The sequence below is a fragment of the Anomaloglossus baeobatrachus genome, chromosome 5, assembly GCF_048569485.1.
Source record: "Anomaloglossus baeobatrachus isolate aAnoBae1 chromosome 5, aAnoBae1.hap1, whole genome shotgun sequence".
NCBI lineage: Eukaryota > Metazoa > Chordata > Amphibia > Anura > Aromobatidae > Anomaloglossus > Anomaloglossus baeobatrachus.
This window is the reverse complement of record NC_134357.1, coordinates 384,829,366-384,850,279: the sequence shown is the minus strand read 5'-3', so window position 1 is coordinate 384,850,279 and position 20,914 is coordinate 384,829,366. Positions and strand designations below refer to the sequence as shown.

The following is a 20,914-nucleotide window of genomic DNA, read 5'->3' as shown; positions in this document are numbered from 1 at the left end:
GAGGCGTCTCAATGTGTGCGACTGGTTCTTAAAGAAGAGCTTGCAGCCCGTAGTGAATGCTGTTTGTCTAGCGGCAGCTTCACTATCGCTGAGAGAGTAAGAAACTCTATGCCTAGATATGTTATCGATAGGGTCGGGGTCGGATCTGACTTTAAAAAGTTGATGATCCACCCAAAACTCTAGAGAGTCTCCAGCGCAACGTTCGGGCAGTGTTGGCATGTTTCCTAAGAGAGTGCCTTGACAAGTAGATCGTCTAAATACGGGCCCACAGAGTGATCCTGAGAGTGCAGGACTGTGACTACTGCTGCCCTGACCTTGGCGAAGACCAGTTGACTGTCGCTAGCCGGAAGGTAGAGCTACGAACAGAGGGTGTTCGTCTCCTAACGAAGCGTAGAAACGCTAGTGCCCTGGATCAATCGGCACGTGTGGATAAGCATCCTTGATGCCTAATGATGCTAGGAAATATCCTTGGGACCTTGAGGCGATGACATGGCGGAGGGATTCCATCCGGAACCGCCTGGTGTCCACGAGCTTGCTGAGCATTTTTAGATCCAGAACGGGACGGAACGGCCCGTTGTTATAGGTACCGCAAAGAATTTGGGGTAAAAACCGTGACCTTGTTCCTGAAGAGGAACGGGGGTCATCACTCTTTCTGCCTATAGAGTGCACCCTGTTTGCAGAAGAGCAGCGGCCCGGCCGGGAGGTGGAGAAATTCTGAAGAATCGAGTTGGAGGACGAGAAGTGAGCTCTATCCTGTACCCGTGAGACAGAATGTCTCACACTCAATGGTCATTGACCTATGGCAGCTAAATATCGCCAAGGCGGGAGAGCCTGCTACCGACCGAGGCCGCAAGTCATGAGGAAGCCGCCTTGGAAGCGGGTTTTCAGACTGTCGCTTTTTTTTTTTTTTTTTGGGCGAGACTGAGCCCGCTAAGAATCTTAGCTCCTCTGATCCTTTTGAGTCCACATTGGACGAGGAAAAATGGGACCTGCCCGAGCCTCGAAAAGGCCGAAAACCTCGACTGCCTCTTGCTCTGTTGGGGTTTGTTGTGTCCGGGCTGAGGAAAGGATGAATCCTTACCCCTGGACTGTTTGATGGTTACATCCAACGCTCACCAAACAGTCGGTCAGCAGAAAAAGGCAACTGGTTAGGCAACCTTTTTTGGAAGCAGAATCTGCCTTCCATTCACTTAACGAGCAGACCAGGCTCTGCTTAAAAACACGGAGTAGCGGAGGCTACCGCCGCACGGTTCGCAGAGTCCAGGACAACCTGAATCGCGTAAGAAACAAATGCAGACATTTGAGAGGTTAAGGATGCCACCTGCGGCACAGATGTACGTGTAACCGTGTCAATCTGTGTAAGACAAGCTGAAATAGCTTGGAGTGCCCCAAGGGAGAGAATGCCGGAGCCAACGGTGCGCCGACAGCCTCATAGATGGCTTTCGACCAGAGATCCATCTGTCTGTCAGTGGCATCTTTGAGTTTGCAGTTCCATCTCCCACTGCAACTATGGATCTAGCTACAAGCCCGGAGATTGGAGGATGCCGCTCGGGACATTGGGTCCAGTCCTTGACCAAGTCAGGGGACAGGGATAACGTGTATCCTAAGCCGTTTGGAGAAGCGCATATCTGGATAAGCGTGGTGTTCCTGGACTGCCTCTCTGAAGGCAGAGTGGTCCAGAAAAATACGTGAAGCTGACTCCTCCACTGGAGGAGCTGTGAGAAATAACCCACATTCTATAGATGGACGCTATAAGATTATTTACTATGGCGTCACAATCAGGTGTATCCAGATTGAGAGCGGTCTCAGGATCAGAATCCTGAGCCGCTACTTCCGCCTCATTACACAGCGAGTCCTTCTGTTAGGATCCTGATGAAACCGAGGCCGCTCATAGCGAGCCCACTTAGGCTGTCTGGGACTGACGTCCGTGCAGAGCCGTGACTCTGGGATGCGTGTGACATTCCCGGAGCTGTTAGTTATTCACACTGAGGGGGGCCATGGATCAATGATTCAACAGTGCCCATATTGTGAGAGACATGTCCGGACTGCTAGGCTTCTAGTATCATAGCCATAGTCTCAGAAAAACTGTCAGTAAATACTGCAGACACCGTCCTCATCCCCTGGCCATTAGTGCATACAGTGGGAGTCTATGTAACCTGCCGGCCGTATAGCCGTACATGCTGTACCAGCTGTATAGAAAAACATGTGGTTCTGCACCTTTGTTTTACACAGAGAATATGCTGATAACTCCTCCGCATAATCCAGGAGGGTATATACAACGTGCGACCAAACAGTGCAATGTATATAGTACAAGCATATCTATAAGTGCACTTCTGCACTAGTGGGGTTAGCACCACAGGTGCTGCTTAACGCCTGTTACAGCGATTGTGTGACTATCAGAATGCCAGGGTCTTCCACACTTGTCTCTGTATCGTACAGAAACTGACACTAATGGCTGCCGGTGTCCTTGTAGAGAAGGAAGCCGTGGGCGTGCCTGAGAAAGTGCGGGAATCCGGATTCACAGTGCACACAGTGAGAGGGGTGGAGTATGCAAAACATACTCCAGCTCTCAGCTCTGCTCTATGCAGCGTCACGCCCCTACCCTGACTGTCAGGGCTGTGGGCGGTAACGAAGGGAGACTAGGCCCAGAAGCCGGGGAATCGAGTTAACAGCGCGGCCGCCGTAAAAGCGCGGGCCGCGCTGAAGTCCCCGGCGCACCACAAGTGCCAGCCGCGCCGCAGTTCCAGCGGCCGGCGCGACCGATTCATAGAAGTGGCCAGCGTCCCGCCCCTCTCCTGACTGGCAGGTCTGGGGGCGGGAACGAACGGAAGCAGGCCGCAAAAGCCGGGGACTCTAGTTATCAGCGCGGCCGCCGTAAAAGCGCGGGCCGCGCTGAAGTCCCCGGCGCACCACAAGTGCCAGCCGCGCCGCTGCCAGCGGCCGGCGCGACCGATTCCTGGAAGTGGCCAGCGTCCCGCCCCTCTCCTGACTGGCAGGTCTGGGGGCGGGAACGAACGGAAGCAGGCCGCAAAAGCCGGGGACTCTAGTTATCAGCGCGGCCGCCGTAAAAGCGCAGGCCGCGCTGAAGTCCCCGGCGCACTACAAGTGCCAGCCGCGCCGCAGTCCCAGCGGTCGGCGCGACCAATTCCCATAAGTGAGCCTGCTTCAGCAAAGCTGAATGAGGCCATGGCACAGGCGCCGCAGCGCTGATGTCCCCCGGCGCACTACAACACCCAGCATGCTGCGGTGTGAGCGCCAAATGCACGGGGACACAGAGTACCTTGAGGAAGCAGGGCCATGTCCCTGATGTACTCCGCTCCATCCAGCATCTTCTCCAGGGGCTGTAGATGGAGCACGGTCTCAGTGCCTGGAGACCGGTAAATCCCACTTCACCCAGAGCCCTGTAAAAAGGGATGGGGAAGGAATCAGCATGTGGGCTCCTGCCGCCGTACCCGCAATGGGTACCTCAACCTTACAAACACCTCCGACATACAGTGGGGTGAGAAGGGAGCATGCTGGGGACACTATATGTGTCCTCTTTTCTTCCATCCGACATAGTCAGCAGCTGCTGCTGACTAAAAAGTGGAGCTATGCGTGGATGTGTTGCCTCCTTCGCACAAAGCACAAAACTGGTGAGCCAGTGATCCCACTGGGGGTGTATAGCCAGAAGGGGAGGGGCCTTACACTTTTAAGTGTAATACTTTGTGTGGCCTCCAGAGGCAATAGCTATACACCCAATTGTCTGGGTCTCCCAATGGAGCGACAAAGAAATTATATTTTCCTCCTCTAAAACCAGGTTGCGTCTTCTTGTCCAAAGAATACGGTAAGTATATATATAAAAAAAAAACAAAAAACAAAAAAAAAAAACAACTTTGTATAAAGACCCATAACGTTATTTTTGGGATCTGGGGCTGTGTCATAACTTATTTTTTTTCACCCTCAGCTGACGTTTTTACAGATACCATTTTTGGGCAGCTATAATATGTTGATCGCCTCTTATTGTATTTTATTGCAATGTTGTGGTGGCCAAAAAAACCCGTAATTATGGCGTTTTGTTTTTTTTTTCCATTACGCTGTCTACCTATCGGATTAATTTATTTTATATATTGACAGATTAGACATTTCTGAATGCAGAAATACCAAATATGTTTTTGTCAATTGCCATGCAGGGAAAGATGTGGGCTTGGCGTGCGAGCCTGCATCAAAGTCAGGGACATGAGCTACAATGTACCAGTACGTCATAGGTCATGAAGGGGTTAAGGTACATTATTTGATTGTCTTCAAACTGCATTTACATCAGGTTCACAAAGCATTTAGCCTCCACGTTCACGACTCTATTAGGGGTTTGAAAAAGATTCAAACTCAACCCCCACCAATTGAGTCAACACTATAGAGGCAAAATGCAGATGTGGCTCATTGACCATGTTCCCATCTCAACATCCAACATGATCGCCATTCTCCTGTCCAGAGGTGACTGCCTCATATATTCCCATGACGCAGTCAATTCAGATCAGGAGATCTGGTGATCGGGTCCAGGGATGTTGCAATGTGAGAGTGGTTTGCGTTTCATGGACATGGTTATTGCAGGATCTATCTGCTACAGTAGAGGTAATGCTATTACATTATGCTCACCAATAGCATGTCAGATTGAAACCGGGCTTCAATGTCACACTGCGTCTATTGTAGACCTCATATTTAACCTTTCGTAGTTTGAGCTTAAAAAATGTTGTGCAGAGTGTTTAGATGGCAAATGCAACCTGAATTCCAAAACATTTGAAACGCTGTGTAAAATGGAAAGAAAAAAATAGTTCAATGATCTGAAAATCTCTTATAGCCAGATTTTATTCACAACAGAACATAGAACGCATCAGAAGGTGAAGGACGTTTCCATTTCATTTGAAAAAAAATAACTAATAGAAATTGATGGCAGCAACACATGAAAAAAGTTGGAGCCGTGTCTACCATTGTGTAGCCTCTCCTCTTCTGTTCTGTTTACAGCAGTCTATAAACATCTGGGATGTGAGGAAGCCGATTGCTGCAGTTTTGGGAGAGGAATGTTGTCCCATTCTTGTCCGATGTAGGATTCTAGCTGCTCAACAGTCCTGGATTTTTTTGCCAGATTTTTCATTTAATAATTTGCCAAATGTTTACAAATGTACACTCTTTACTCAATGACATGAGCAGCGCGATTGCTTTCTACAATGTCACCCTCATATAAACTCATATAAACTATTGACACGGTCGTCCCTCTTGTGCACAGCAAAGTGTGACAAATCAATAGACAGCCCTGGCACAATAACCTCACCAAAAAGCTTTGCTAAGTACATAGGGTTGCGGCATGGCGTTGGAAGAAAACACACTTACAAGCAATCAGACAAGCAACACTCACGTGCAAATCATCCCTTACCTCTGCTAAGCAGACCAACTTCACAACCCTCATAGCTTCCTTATCCTACAGCCGCGAACAGCTGTTCAGCACTTTTAACTCGCTCCTCTGCCCACTCCAACCACCCTCATCTCTGTAGAGGACTTTGCCACGCACTTCAAAAATAAGATTGACCAAAAAAGGCAAGCTTTTGTTTCGCCGCCCTTTGTGTACCAGACCACTGCCCTCCCTCATAACTTCCCTCTCCAACATCACTGAAGGTGAGCTTACGCAACTCCTCTACAAATCACACCTCACCACTTGTGCTCTTGACCCCATCCCACCTCCTCCCAACCCCAGCAAAGCTTTTATCCCAGTTCTAGCCCACCTCTTCAACCAATCACTAACCTCTGGGAACTTCCCTTCTGCTTTCAAACATGCCACAATCACACCTATACTCAAAAAGCCAAACCTCGACCCGACTGCTATGCCCAGCTATCACACCATATATCTGCTCTTGTTCACTTCCAAACTTCTTAAACAGCATGTCCATGCTCAACTTTCCTTCTACCTCTCATCTACCTCTTTCTTTGACAACCTACAATCTGGTTTCCAGATTCCACTGAAACTGCAGTGACAAAAATTCCTAATGACTTGCATACAGCCAAAGGTAACAGACAATTCTCTATACTCGTCCTTCTACATCTGTCCTCTGCCTTCGACACAGTTGACCACTCCCTTCTACTACAGATCCTCTCTTGCTTTGGTGTCAAAGCATTGCCCTATCCTGGATCTCCACATACATTTCCAACCATACATTTAGCGTCTCCCACACTACCTCCTCACCCCACCCACTCTCTGATGGAGTCCCGCAAGGCTCAGTCCTAAGTCCACTACTTTTTTCAATATATACTCTTGGCCTGGGATACTCAAAGTCCCATGGCTTCCAGTACCACCTATATGCTAATGACATTCAGATCTACCTCTCTGGCCCAGATGTCACCTCTCTGCTGTTCAGATTCCCAAAATGTCTATCAGCCATATTCTCCTTCTCCTCTCTCTTCCTAAAGCTTAATGTGGACAAATCTAAATTCATTATCTTTTCTCCATCTCCCCTACCCAATCTATCGATCACGGTAAATGGCATCAGTCTCTCGCATGTACCGGAAACCCACTGCCTCGGAGTAACCTTTGACTCTGCCATGTCCTTCAAACCGCACATCCAAAGTCTCACCACCTCCTGTTACCTCCTGCTCAAAAATATTTGGAGAATCCGTCCTTTCCTCAACCCTTAATCTACTAAAATGCTCGTAACATGCTCTCATCATCTCCCGCCTCAACTACTGAAGCATCCTTATTCATCATCTCCCGCCTCAACTACTGAAGCATCCTTCTCTGTGGCCTCCCTGCTATTATTCTCACACCTCTCCAATCTGTCCTTAACTCTGCTACCTGACTAATCCATCTCTCTCATCGCTACTCCACCGCTTCTCCCCTCTGAAAATCCCTCCATTGACTTCCAATTCCCCAATGAATGCAATTCATACTAACACTGATCTATAAAGCCATCCATAACCTGTACCCTCCATATATCTACAAACTAAACCCCCAATACCTTCCCTCACTTAATCTTCAGTCCTCCCAAGACGTCGTCCTCCCCTCTACACTTATTCGCTCCTCATCCATTTGCCTCCAAGACCTCCCGAATATCCCCCATACTCTGGAATTCTGCACCCCAACATGTCTTATCCACCACATTTGGATCTTTCAGATGAAACTTGAAAACTCATCTCTTCAAGAAAGCTTACAGCCTTCAATAAACAAGCTCCTGCAATCCCCCGACCTACTGTCTCCTTCCCCATCATCCTGTATAACAGACCTGGGCAGCCGGTGCAGTGGAGCCAGGCTGCTGCGTGCCGTGCAGGGAGAGATCCTGCAGCTTCGCACAGTCAGTGCAGGCTGTGGAACGCAGGAATCTCTCCTCTGTTCCCTGCCGGCACTTTCTATGTGACACACGCGCGCGGTCTGACGTTGTCAGTACTGCACAGCGTGTGTCATTTCAAAAGTTCCCTCCGGGCGGGAGAAGCGGCACAGCGGGGGCCTTCACGGAGAGACGCAGCGGCGGGGGCCCTTCGGAGAAGAGCATCGGCGCAGCCATGGCCCATACAAGAGAAAAAGCAGCTCAGCGGGGGGCCCGTACGGAGGTGCCTGAGGACGGGCACAATAACAAGGGAGAGGTAAGTAGTGACTATTAAGCTGAGGAGGGACAATGGGGGAGGGGGGGACTGGTGACTAGTGGGGGTGTAGTGATGTAGTATATTACAGGTGTAGTTTATGGGGGTGTAGTGATGTAGTATATTACAGGTGTAGTATATGGGGGTGTAGTATATTACAGGTGTAGTATATGGGGGTGTAGTGATGTAGTATATTACAGGTGTAGTATATTACAGGTGTAGTTTATGGGGGTGTAGTGATGTAGTATATTACAGGTGTAGTATATGGGGTGTAGTGATGTAGTATATTACAGTGTAGTATATAGGGGGTGTAGTGGTGTAGTATATTGGGTAGAACTGAGTTAATTATGTTAGTCCGGCCCTCTAAAACCATCCCGATTTCTCATGCGGCCCCATGGGAAAATGAATTGCCCACCCCTGCTGTATAATGTAAGCCGCAAGGGCAGGGTCCTCTTCCCCATGTACCAGTCTGTCATTGTTAATTTGTTTACTATAACCTATATCTGTATTTTTTATGTAGCCCTTTTTCTTGTACATCACCATGGAATCAATGGTGCTATATAATAATTATATTGGTAAAAGGTTTTGTACTGCAGGCAGCCATTTCATCACCCAAACTCTTCCTCTACAAAGCCATGCTATTGTGATGGATGCAATATGTGATTTAGAATTGTCTTGCTGAAATACACAAGGCCTTCCCTGAAATGGATGTTGTTTGGATAGCAGCATATATTATTCTGCGGAATCAAATATAGAGGTTTTAGAACTTGCCATCTATGGTTTCTAAAATAATTTCATATTTTGATTCATCTGACCACAGAACAGTTTTCCATTTTGCCTCAGTTCATTTTAAAAGAACTTTGGCCCAGAGAACAAGGCAGCATTTCTGATTGTGTTGATATATGGGTTCTTCTATGCATGACAGAGCTTAACTTGGAATTGTGGACTACACGGCAACTTTGTTCACAGATACTTCACATATGGAAGAATTACGGAGGCCATGCGATTATTTGAATGACTAAAGCATGCCTGATTTTAAAGCAGTGCCACCTAAGTGCCCATAGATCCCGAGCGTCCAGTATTTATCGTCAGCGTTTTCAACTGTGCACATAGATTTCGCCAGCATCTATAAATGTGTTAATATGAGTACAGTAGATGGTGAGATATTTTAGGTGCATGTAATTTTACATTGAGGAACATTTTCTGAAATTTTTAGAAGCAGTTGATCACAGCTTGGTGAACTTCTGACCATCTTTGCTTTTGTGAGACGCTGCCTCTCTAACATGATCTTTTTATATCATGTGTCTTCATTGAAAATTGACCTTCCAGCTGTTTTTCATTAGTATCCCTTACTTTTCCAGCTTTTATTACCCTATCCCAACTTTTTGGAGATCAGTTGATGCCATCAATTTGTAAATGAGTTAATTTTTTTTTTTCAAATAGAATGCAGAAATGTCTAAGTTTTAAGTTGTAATCTATTGTGAATAAAATATGGGTCAAAGATGTGCAAATTAGCACAATCTTACTTTGGCATGTTACACAGGGTCTCAACTTTTTCGGAATTTGAGTTGTAAAATGCAAAGTGGCTAAACGCAGTTTGACAAACTAGAATACCAAAATAGGTGTTTGATTCAAAATATAAACAAACCATAAGCAGATCTTGTGATAGGCACTTACCTAGAAGCTGTATTTGTGGTGCTGTCCGAATTGCCTGCAACATTTCCTTCACTTTGGCATGCGAACTGACTACAATGAAAGTTTGCCCAATGAACAATGGTAACAATGCCTGAAGGTGGGACTGACCTAAAATCTTTCTTATTACCTGTATGGAAACAAAAATGAATAGAATCACTAGGAAAGGTCTTATTCTCTGCATCTCTTTCTCTAAAGTGGTAAATTCTCTCTGTATTTTTTCTACCATTAATACCTGTAGAGGAAAAATCTTAACGTAAATCTCATGTTTGTGGAGCCTGTGTCGGAGATGTAAAAAATCTTCGGTCCCAATTGAACTGCGCTGAAACACGGCCACCATCTTATTCTCCTGGATGACCTTCTCTAACTGAGAACACTGAAACTTCTCCAGTAAGTTTTCCTGAAAGATAAAAGCGACATGACTGTATTTTTCCTCTCTTTTTACAATCATAAACAAAAAAGGAATTCTCTTATAGCAAGTGAAAAAAATATATATGGATGTTGTGCTCACAAAATGAAGGAGGATCATTTTATCAAAGGGGTTTTCCAGGGTTTTAGTTAATTTCTACATTCACAATGTATTTGCGCATCCTGACAGTGTGTACTATGCACACTGTCAGAATTCCCTTCAATTGCCAGATCGAGCTGACAGTCAAATGCCAACCAGATTCCCAAACCAATTCTCTCAATAGAACAATGAGAGATGCGAAAGGCATGTGACCGCTAGTATGCAAATTGCAATGTGTTTTTTTATTGAAAATGTATTAAACTTACTAATCTATTTATACTAATTAGGGTTATAATTAGGTATACTTAAATTAAGACAAATGTTTTTGGATTTAGTTAAACTCCCCGTTGGTTTTCACACAAAAGTCCATGTCTCTATGATAATTCAGAAAAGGACAAGTGACTGACTTCAAGTGAGCTAGAAAGCCATTGATGTCACAGACGCAGAGTTGGAAAGGAGGTCTACCCTGTGTCAAAACCAAGTGGGGCTACCAGGAACTAGGACCAGTGCCGAAATCTGAAAACTTCTCATCCAGCTAGACAACCACAGTAAACCATTATACAAAGGACCTCTTTCACTAAATAATTAGGCTTACAAGTGTTCTGTTTTATAATCTGCACACTTTAATTCTTAAGGTACAGTCACACTAAGCAACATCGCTAGCAACATCGCTGCTGAGGCACAACTTGCTAGCGATGTTGCTGTGTGTGACATCCAGCAACAACCTGGCCCCTGCTGTGAGGTCGTTGGTTGTTGCTGAATGTCCTGGACCATTTTTTAGTTGTTGCTCTCCCGCTGTGAAGCACAGATCGCTGTGTGTGACAGCGAGAGAGCGACAAAATGAATGTGCAGTGAGCAGGCTTCTGCGGACGCTGGTAACCACGGTAAACATCGGGTAACCAAGAAGCCCTTCCCTTGGTTACCCGATATTTACCTTCGTTACCAGCGTCCGCCGCTCTCACGCTGTCAGTGCCGGCTCCTGCTCCCTGCACACGTAGCTGGAGTACATATCGGGTAATTAACCCGATGTGTACTGTGGCTAGGAGTGCAGGGAGCAGGAGCCAGCACTGGCAGTGTGAGAGCGGCGGACGCTGGTAACGAAGGTAAATATCGGGTAACCAAGGGAAGGGCTTCTTGGTTACCCGATGTTTACCGTGGTTACCAGTGTCCGCAGAAGCCGGCTCCCTGCTGCCTGCACACGTAGCAGAGTACACATCGGTAATTAAACCGATGTGTACTGTGGCTAGGTGTGCAGGGAGCCAGCGATAAGCGGTGTGCGCTGGTAACCAAGGTAAATATTGGGTTGGTTATCCGATATTTACCTTAGTTACCAAGCGCAGCATGCTCCCACGTGTAGCGACGCTCCAGCGATCCCTGCCAGGTCAGGTTGCTGGTGGGATCGCTGGAGCGTCGCTTAGTGTGACACCTCACCAGCGACCTCCTAGCAACTTACCAGCGATCCCCATCAGGTTGTATCGTTTTTGGGATCGCTAGTAAGTTGTTTAGTGTGACTGGGCCTTTAGGGTAAGAACACACAGCTAGAAAAACAAAGCACGTGGAAAAGTGGAAGGAGATAAAAAAAAAAAAATAAATAAATCGCATTCCACCCGCACCCATGTTACTCTATGGGCCTGCTGCCATGGGCGATTTTTTTTTCTCAGCCCTAATCGGACCGAGAAAACAATTGCAGCATGCTGCATGTGCAATCCGATTAGTTTTCACTAGCACCCATTCAAGTCTGTGGATGCGAGAGAAATATCGCGCTGCACTCGCATTACACCGGTGTAATGCGAGTGCAGTGTGAGAATCGCATCAGCTGACAATGAAGGAGAGATAGAGTCCCTCCCTCTCCTCCACAGCTTCCGCCCCCCTCTTCCGCAGCTGTGCTGTGATCGCAGCACAGTGGCATGACAGTCATATGACACTCGGCTTACACTCCAGCAGAGCGGGAGCCGAGTGTCATGCGATTCAATCGTATTGATGACCGTGTGGCCGCAGTCTTAGAGCAGCAGTATTTGCTCCAGAGCTGATCTTCCAATTGTAACAGTAAGGAAACTGCAGCCCCCGTCTACCTTCTGCAGACAAGAACTAAGTTGGGGAGAATGTTACTCCATGCGACGCGTTTCGAAGTGAACTTCACTTTTTCAGGACAGGCTACCAAAATGTTTTTGCGTCGAATATACCACCTTTCTACCTACTTTCACCTTTATGTTTATTTTGGATTGCAGCAGCGGCGCAGGATTAACCACGTTTTTTCCTATTACCTCTGGATTTTGCACCGTAGCTCTTGTGGCGTGTGGTTCGTGCAGCAGCTGTACATGCGATTTATACTGGCTGTGGATTACACAGCTCAACTAGGTGAGCGGTTTGCCTCTCTAGTATGCTTGGATAAGTCCCTATTATGCTTTTTATCAGCAGATTTTCTCTATATATACACACTGAAGATGGGAATAGCCATATGACATCATACATTCACTCTTAAGCCACATGCACATGTGGAATATTTGGTGAGGTTTTTTTTAACCTCAGTATTTATAAGTGAAAAACCAGGAGTGGGACAATCAGAGGAAAGTATAACAGAAACCTGAGCACCACTTCTGTGTTTTTCACCCACCCCTGGCTCTGCCTTACAAATACCAAACGTGTGACTGTGCACGAGGCCTTCAGTTTTGAGAAGCAAATCTATGGCCCTGTTCACAATGTAGAGTTACATGTTTCAACTTTCCATGTCGAGAGAAAACCTTGTTAAACAGTAGAGACTTTGGAGCAATGACTCTACAGTACCCTTTATATCTGGCTTCATCTACATCTCAATATTACCTTGCCGTTGTCCTCTGCAATGACCTTGGGCTTCACACAGCTTTCACTTATAGCTGGCTTAGGTGCAATGTATTTGGTAAGTGCCAAAATCTTCTGCCTCTCAAAGTGAATGGCCTTTTTGTGACGGGTGACCGCTTTGGATTTATGGCGAAAGCACTGCAGGGATGGGAGCCAGGCTGAGGAGGAGGAAAAATGGGGGGGGGGGATCATGGTCAATATATCAATGTAAGTAAGGAAGGAAGAAAACCATCTACAGCATGTCCTGCTTCTTCATATTCAGGGGAATGAAAACACTTTCTTTTTCGTATAGGGGTCCCACCTTTGAAGAAACTAAAAGGTGGTCACATGCTCCCTCCATTTAGTCTATGTGATTAATGGGGCTGGTTCATTACTCTGCAATAGTCGTCACATCCCTGTAAGTGAAGGCTTTTTCTACAGTAAATACCTTTTTCAGCCAATTCTGCCTGTGAGCGGTGATATTGCGGTCCACTCATCCCCATGAAGTGACCCACCGGGCTCCTTGACCTCTGAGATCCAGGAATGTCCCGTCAACTTCCAGTTGACCCTTCATTACCGTGCCTGGCCCCAGTCTTCCTGAGTGACTGGGCTGTGGGCGGAGTTTCACTGCTCGTCACAGCCCAGCATCTTGTGCTCTCTACTTCGCTGCAGAGCGCCGCAAGCAGAAGCGATGCTGTGCTGTGATGAGCGGTGAAACTCCACCCCCAGCCCAGTCACTCAGGAAGACTGCGGCCGGTCGCAGTGATGTCACATCAACTGGAAGTTGAAGTGACATTAAAAGATCCCAGAGGTCACGGACCCTGGGGGGGGTTACTTTATGGGGATGAGCGGACTGAAATAGCGCTGCTCAGAGGCAGAATTGGCTGAACAGGGTATTTAGAAAAAGCCTTACCTATCAGTTTCACAGAGATGTGGCCACTAATCCAGAGTAGTGAATCACCTCTTTAAGGGTAGGGCTACACAGCGATTGTTGTCATGTGACATCGCCTCTGATGATTGTTAATAAGGTCACAATGCAACAGTATTCAATGTTTTTGCAATGGACAGTCATAATCGAACACAATGAAGCACTTGTTTAACCGTTTCCCATAAGCTTAAAGGGAAGGTCCATTAAAAATATACCGCAATATTTTTTTCAACAATAGAAAAAAAAAAATGTAAAGTATTAATGTTTTAATTATTTGAAAAAAAATAACTTTAAAAGTTATAAAATATTCCCCCTGTGAATGTGTTCCCCACCCCTCCTTTCTCTCTATTCTGCTATCGACACACTCTCTAACATAGCCGCTTTCTAGTATGGTATAACATATACCGTGTTTCCACGAAAATAAGCCTCCCCCGAAAATAAGACCTCCCAGAAGTTTTCAGGGAAGCTTTAATATAAGACATCCCCTGAAAATAAGACCTAGCCGAGGTCAATAATGAAGTGTCATGCAGCGGTTTAAGAGTTAAAGACACTGCAGGACACTTCATTATAGGCAGCGGGCACCCCCAGAAGAGAGAAGACAGAAGAAAGAAGACCCCCGATCATACTCACCAGAAGCCGACCGGGAGCAGGTGAGCGTATCAAGGTCCTGCAGCGGAACACACACACGCACATCATAACACACACACACACACACACACTCTACAGATGGCATCCACACACTCACATCATCCGGCGATATCGCTTGCTTCTCGGCGGCGATACTGTGCGTGCAGTGACCTTCCAGGACCTGCCGGAGGATCACATGGCCGGAATAGTGGTATGTCCGGATGTTGTGAGTGTGTGCGCGCATATGGCCGATATTGTGTGTATGTGTGTGAATGTAAGCGATCGGATCTGTGAGTGTCGGCAGAAGGCAGAGTAGCACGGCGTGCAGCAGAGCTACTGGGAGTGCCCACCGGAGGGCACAGAGAGAAGTGGTGTGTGTGTGTGATCAGATGTGTGCGTGTATACTGTCTGATGTGTGACTGTGTGTGAACGTAAGCGATCGGATCTGTGAGTGACGGAAGGAGGCAGAGGAGCATGGCGTGCAGCACAGCTGCTGGGACAGCCCACCGGAGGGCACAGGGAAAAGTGGTGTGTGTGTGTGTGTGATCTGATGTCGGCCAGACGCAGGGGAGGCATGCAGCGTACCTGCTGGGAGATCACAGGAGGATCTGGGAGCCATACAGACGCCCTGGGCTGGTAAGTATGACGATCCTAGGATGGGGGGGGGGGCGAGCTGCTTTTTGTGGGGGGTAAACTTACCCCAACCATGTCTCCTCGAGAATAAGACACCCCCTGAAAATAAGACCTAGCGCTTTTTTCAGGCAAAAAAAAAAAAATATAAGACAGTCTTATTTTTGGGGAAACAGGGTAGATCGGTGGGCTTAGCTATGCAAAAGCAGAAAATGAAACACTATAGCAACATGTAAATATGAAACGGTCACAAGGGTTCTGGGAGACCAAGAGATAGAGCAGATAAACTAGCAAATCCTAAATAAAAGTATATATTGGTCAGTAAGTCTATTATGAGGGCTATATATGTACCAAGGGCAGTGGCCCACCTAAGGAAACTGAAGGGGCAAATCCTCTCTTCTCTTTTTTCTGTATGTATGTTATATATTCTTTTTTTTTTAAAAAAAAAAATTCAATAAAAACGGATTGGTTAAAAAAAAAGTTCTAAAATATGAAAAATAAATTTAAAAAGTTTGATAATTCCCACTTTTTAACACCAGGGGGAGCAGTTGTTTAAATGTGTAATGAAAATCTAATGTACTGCTGGCTCACATTACGACTGCAGTAAAAGTGGGCAGGGTGCATACGTGTGTGATGTGTCCTCCACTCCCCTTCTGGGAGTTTGCAAAGGTTTGAGACAGCATTAAGTGTAGGATCCATCCAGCTCCATCCACTTCTATTGGCGCAGTGGTGTAATGTGTGACCCGACCACTAATATGGGAACAGTGGTGTAATGTGTGACACTGCTCCATCCACTTCTATGATTCTATGGGAGCAGTTGTGTAATGTGTGATCCCTTCTCCAGCCACTTCTATGTCAGCAGTAGTGTAATGAGTGAAACCCCCGCTCAATCCACTTCTATCATTCTATTGCAGCAGTTGTGTAATGTGTGATCCCAGCTCCATCCATTTCCATGGGAGCAGTTATGTAATGTGTGATCCCTGCTCCATCCATCTCTATGGTTCTATGGGAGTAGTATAATATGTGATCCTGCTGCATCCACTTCCCACGCTGAGATTAGATACACATTTCTGTGGGCTGTACCACATGATGTGCATTAGATACACAACATTGGGGCTGAATCACATATGGTAGCATTAGATACGTGGCTCTGGGTTGTATCGTACATGGAGGCATTAGATATGTGGCTCTGGGTTGTATCGTACATGGAGGCATTAGATACGTGGCTCTGGGTTGTATCGTACATGGAGGCATTAGATACGTGGCTCTGGGTTGTATCGTACATGGAGGCATTAGATACGTGGCTCTGGGTTGTATCGTACATGGAGGCATTAGATACGTGGCTCTGGGTTGTATCGTACATGGAGGCATTAGATACGTGGCTCTGGGTTGTATCTTATATGGAGGCATTAAATACATAGCTCTGGGTTGAATCGTACATGGAGGCATTACATACGTGGCTCTGGGTGGAATCGTACACCGATGAGCAAAAGGTTAACAATGGTTTGGAGACTTTCACGCTCCATATCTCAATATCCACTACAACTTTGAACATGAGACTACCCTCATTTCATAGACAATCATCTTGGCTATCTCATACATAAATTTGTCTTGCAACTATTTAGCATATGATTAGTTATGCAGATTCTTGTCATATTACTCCATTATTAGGCTATGTGTCCACGGTAGAATGTTGCTGCGGATTTTTCTGCATGAAAATCCGCGACTTTCGCGGCAAATCCGCACCTTTTTTTGCCGCGGATTTGCCGCGAAATTGCTGTGGATTTTTTTTTTTTCCCCATTCTATAGCCAAAATCTGCACCAAAATCCGCAACAATAATTGACATGCTGCAGATTTTTCCGGATCAAAATCCGCGGCAAATCCGCCGCGGAAAAATCCGCAGCATGGACACAGCATTTCCAAAATGCCATTGAAATGGCTTGGAAGTGCCGCTGCTGCAGATTTTCGGAAAATCCGCAGCTTTTCCGCGAGAAATCCGCGGCAAAATCCGCGCATTTTCTGCAGCGTGGGCACATAGCCTTACTGTTTCATTCCTAAAAATTTAAATTTAAAATTCAGTATTTTGTAAATCCACCTTTGGCTTTCTGCACTGCCTGAATACTTCTGGGCATGCTCTCAATCTGATTCAAGCACGTCTAGACCAAAATCTGATCCCAGGTCTCCTCTACACATTCCCAATGTTGGGGCATACTGGTCAACTCACTTCTGTATGTACTTCAAGTCTACCCACAAGTGATCGATTGGGTTGAGGTCTGGGGACTGAGGGGCCCATCCAGCACCTCTACTTCATTGTCATTGAACCATTGCTTCGCTAATTTTGACATCATTGTCCTGCTGAAGCACTAGGTCATCCTTTTCCTACCCATAGTACTCAATAGTACTGAGTAACTCGTTTTGTAGGATACTCACATATAGCTCATCATTGAGATCACCATCGATCCTGGTCAAGTATCCAACGCCTTTGGCAGTGAAACAACCCATATCATCAGGCTTCCTCCACCGAACTTGACAGTTCTTTCAATTTCTCAGTTAGCCCCTTTTCCCTTGTTTCTTCCAGACCCATTTGCACCCATCAGAGCCTAGTCTATTCACTTTTGTCTCATTGCTCCAAATCACCCGTTTCCAATCTTCTACTGCCACTTTTTATACTTTCTTGGAAACTCCAGCCAACCCTTGTTATGACAATATTGAAGTCGAGGATTCTTTACCTTATTTCTGCCACATTCCAGACTTATGTAACGTGCGTCACACTGTGATTGCATGGACGCCTGTGATCTCACTATTATGAAGCATATGAGCCGCCTCCACTGCCGTGTTGTTTGTCACTACAGAACTGGTAGACCTTGTGATGAAACCACTTGTTGACGCCAATATTTTGCCTGGACGTCACCGCTTGGCTTTTGAATGGATGCACGGACTTCATTTCATATTTTTTCCACTGTCATGGCACTTGGGAATCAACCTAAAAACACTGAGCTATTAGGGAATGTGAAACTAGGGTGCAAAACAGTAACAATGCAGTAATATGACAAGAATCTGCATAACTAATTCTATGCTAAATAGTTGCAAGTCAAATAAATGTATGAGATAGCCAAAATGATTGTCTATAAAATGATGGTAGTCTTAAGGGGGCTTTACACGCTACGATATCGTTAATGTTTTGTCGTCGGGGTCATATTGTTAGTGACGCACATCCGGCGTCATTAACGATATCGCAGCGTGTGACACTGACCAGCGACCTTAAGCGACCTCAAAAATGGTGAAAATCGTTCACCATGGAGAGGTCGTCCCAAACTCAAAAATCGGTAAGGGTTGTTTAGCGTTGTGGTTCATCGCTCATGCGGCAGCACACATCGCTGTGTATGAGACCGCAGGAGCGAGGAATGTCTCCTTAACTGCCGCCGGCCCCAATGTGGAAGGAAGGAGGTGGGCGGGATGTAACGTCCTGCTCATCTCCGCCCCTCCGCTTTGATTAGCCGGACGCTTAGTGACGTTGCGGTGACGTCGCTGTGATGACGAACGTCCCTCCCCCTTGAAGGAGGGATTGTTCGGCAGTCACAGCGACGCCGCCGACCAGGTAAGTATGTGTGACGCTGCCGTAGCGATAATGTTTGCTACGGCAGCGATCACAAACAATCGCATGCGCGACGGGGGCGGGTACTTACACGCTCGCTATTGCTACAAATTGCTAGCGATACCGTGTAAAGCCCCCTTTATACTCAAAGCTGTAGTTGATGCTGAGATACGGAGCCTGAAAGTCAAAACAAAACTTCTAATATTGTTACCCTTTTGCTTGTCAGTGTATATAGAGGCATTAGATATGTGGTTCTGTGTTGTATCACATACGATGGACATTAGATACACAGCTCTGCTATGACAGTGTAAGCCCCCTGACATAGCAGAGCTCTTCAGAGCACAGCAGCGTGATTAACACTGACGTTGAGCAGTGATCAACCACCTGGAATTGCACTATTAACTAACTGGCTGCTGATCACTGCTCACCCACTGCCGATGCTCACTTCATCCCAGACCTCCTGTCACTGCCTGCGCTGAGCACTGCGAGCAGTGACTGGGAAATTAGCATAGCTGAAGGCTTAAAAAAAAATGACACTCATCTCCTCCCACAGCTGTGACCACGACATGCTGGCCCTGGGCATGGCCAGATCACAGCTGGAGACAGCACAATGCAGGAGACGTGGTCGCACACTGACCACATGCTCCCATATACAGGGGCTGCTGTATTTGCGGTAAGTGTCGTGCTCAGAAAATGAAAATGGCAGCCCCCAGTGGCTGCAGAAAAATATAAAAAAAAAACTGTTAAACTTGCGCATTTAATTTTATATAAAAGAAAATAACTGATTATTGATTTTATAATTAGTAATACAAGAATATAAGTCACGGCACCTTCCCTTTAATGGGGTTCTTTTTCTATATGTTTGCATTCTGTGCTGCTTGCTGACCAGATGTCATGTGACCGCACATGTGATTTGCATACTTGGTCACATTGGGGACTAGCTTCACTAGCTTCTCTCAATGCTCTAATATTTCAGTACTCGGCTCATGACTGTAATTATTCAAATCACAAGCGGTCATATGGCAACTGCTATAACCGGCAAACAAAGCGGAATACTACCAGTGTGTATATTGCACACTATTAGGATCCAGCATGATACACTGCGCACTAGAGGCCACCAGTGGCTATAGAGCCACTGTTGATGACTTATATCCAGGAGAACAAAAGGATGACCAGTCTGAATTCAGAAATGCAGGATCCTTATTTCCATCACCAAGATCCTATCACAATATGTAGTAGGAGTAATAATAATATTAGCAAATACCTCCAATTAGAAATGTAGTATAGTTCTCCTGGTATAGCCATGTCTCTTACCTCATGTGCAGGGCATTGCAGTTTAGGTATCCATGGTTACGTCCACTCATAGTGACAGTTAGTTGCTTGTAGTCATAACCATGGATACCTGAGCTGCAATGCCCTGAACATGAAGTAAGAGACATGGCTATATCAGGAGAACCATACTACATTTCTAATTTGAGGTATCTGCCAATATCATTACTGCTACATATTGGGATAGGATCCTGGAGATAGGAATAACCCCTTAACTACCCCAACAGTGAATTGTCTGGGGTTCCCATGCGAACGTGATAGTTGGCAGTGCCCGCTGATAGCAGAGGGTTCGGGTGATGTTTGTGTATATGTGTGTAAACATATATATATATATATATATATATATATATATATATATATATATATATATAGGCATCATAATTTATTGATGGCCCACCTGATCAGATCTGTGGGGTCCGACTCCATTCAGCTGTTATCTGCTGCACGTGAACAATGCACAAAGTCGGAGCAGCACAGCGCCGCACAATGTTTGGTGGCTCCTGCCAGGTACTGCACTTTATTCCCAATTCACCTGAATAAAGCTAGTTTCACACTTGCGTTGTGTGATGGATGTAACGGATGCGTTGCATATAGTGGCACAACTGATGCGACGGATCCTGCAAAACAACGGAATCCGTTGTAGCTTTTTTTTCCGCAATTTCCTCAACTGAGCATGTGCAGTTGTGTAAAGACGGATCAGTCACAGGAATCCGTCAAATGACGGATTCCGCCACCATAGGCTTCCATTATAAAAATGACGGACGCCGATGGAATCCAGCACAATGCGTTTTTTGATGCTCTGGGAAGCGCAGAAAAACGCTACATGCTGCGTTCTTTCCGCCCAGTGGATACAACGCAGGTCCATCAGTCGCAATGCGTCGTCCATACAAGTCTATGGGAAGCAGCGGAATCTGTTAACGGATTCCGCTGTTTTCCAAAACGGCGGATTGCGACTAAAAGAAAAAAATGCAAGTGTGAAAGTAGCCTAAGAAATACTCTACAGAATCCAAGAGTGGCCACTAAACCATGTACAGAGCCGATCACAGCAGATTGGCGGGTGCTAGTTTCCTTTGACCTCATATGGACGACCTGTCCATCAGATAGGCCATCGGTATAAGGCCCTGTGCGCACTGGAAAACTGAATTTTCTTAAGAAAATTCTGCAGGGTCTGAAAGATTACCGCACCCG

General features: G+C 46.2%; 1 protein-coding gene across 2 annotated transcripts in view; it reads right to left on the bottom strand.

The window, feature by feature from the left end:
* MRPL10 (mitochondrial ribosomal protein L10) overlaps positions 1-20,914 on the bottom strand; it is a 35,433-nt gene that overhangs the window by 12,704 nt on the left and 1,815 nt on the right. For both annotated transcript variants that reach the window (XM_075350074.1, XM_075350073.1), the window contains exons 2-4: positions 12,620-12,795; positions 9,527-9,691; positions 9,277-9,421 (exon numbers count right to left, since the gene is read on the bottom strand). In XM_075350074.1, coding sequence (XP_075206189.1) covers positions 9,277-9,421; positions 9,527-9,691; positions 12,620-12,795 — 486 coding nt within the window. The remainder of the gene's footprint in view (positions 1-9,276; positions 9,422-9,526; positions 9,692-12,619; positions 12,796-20,914) is intronic.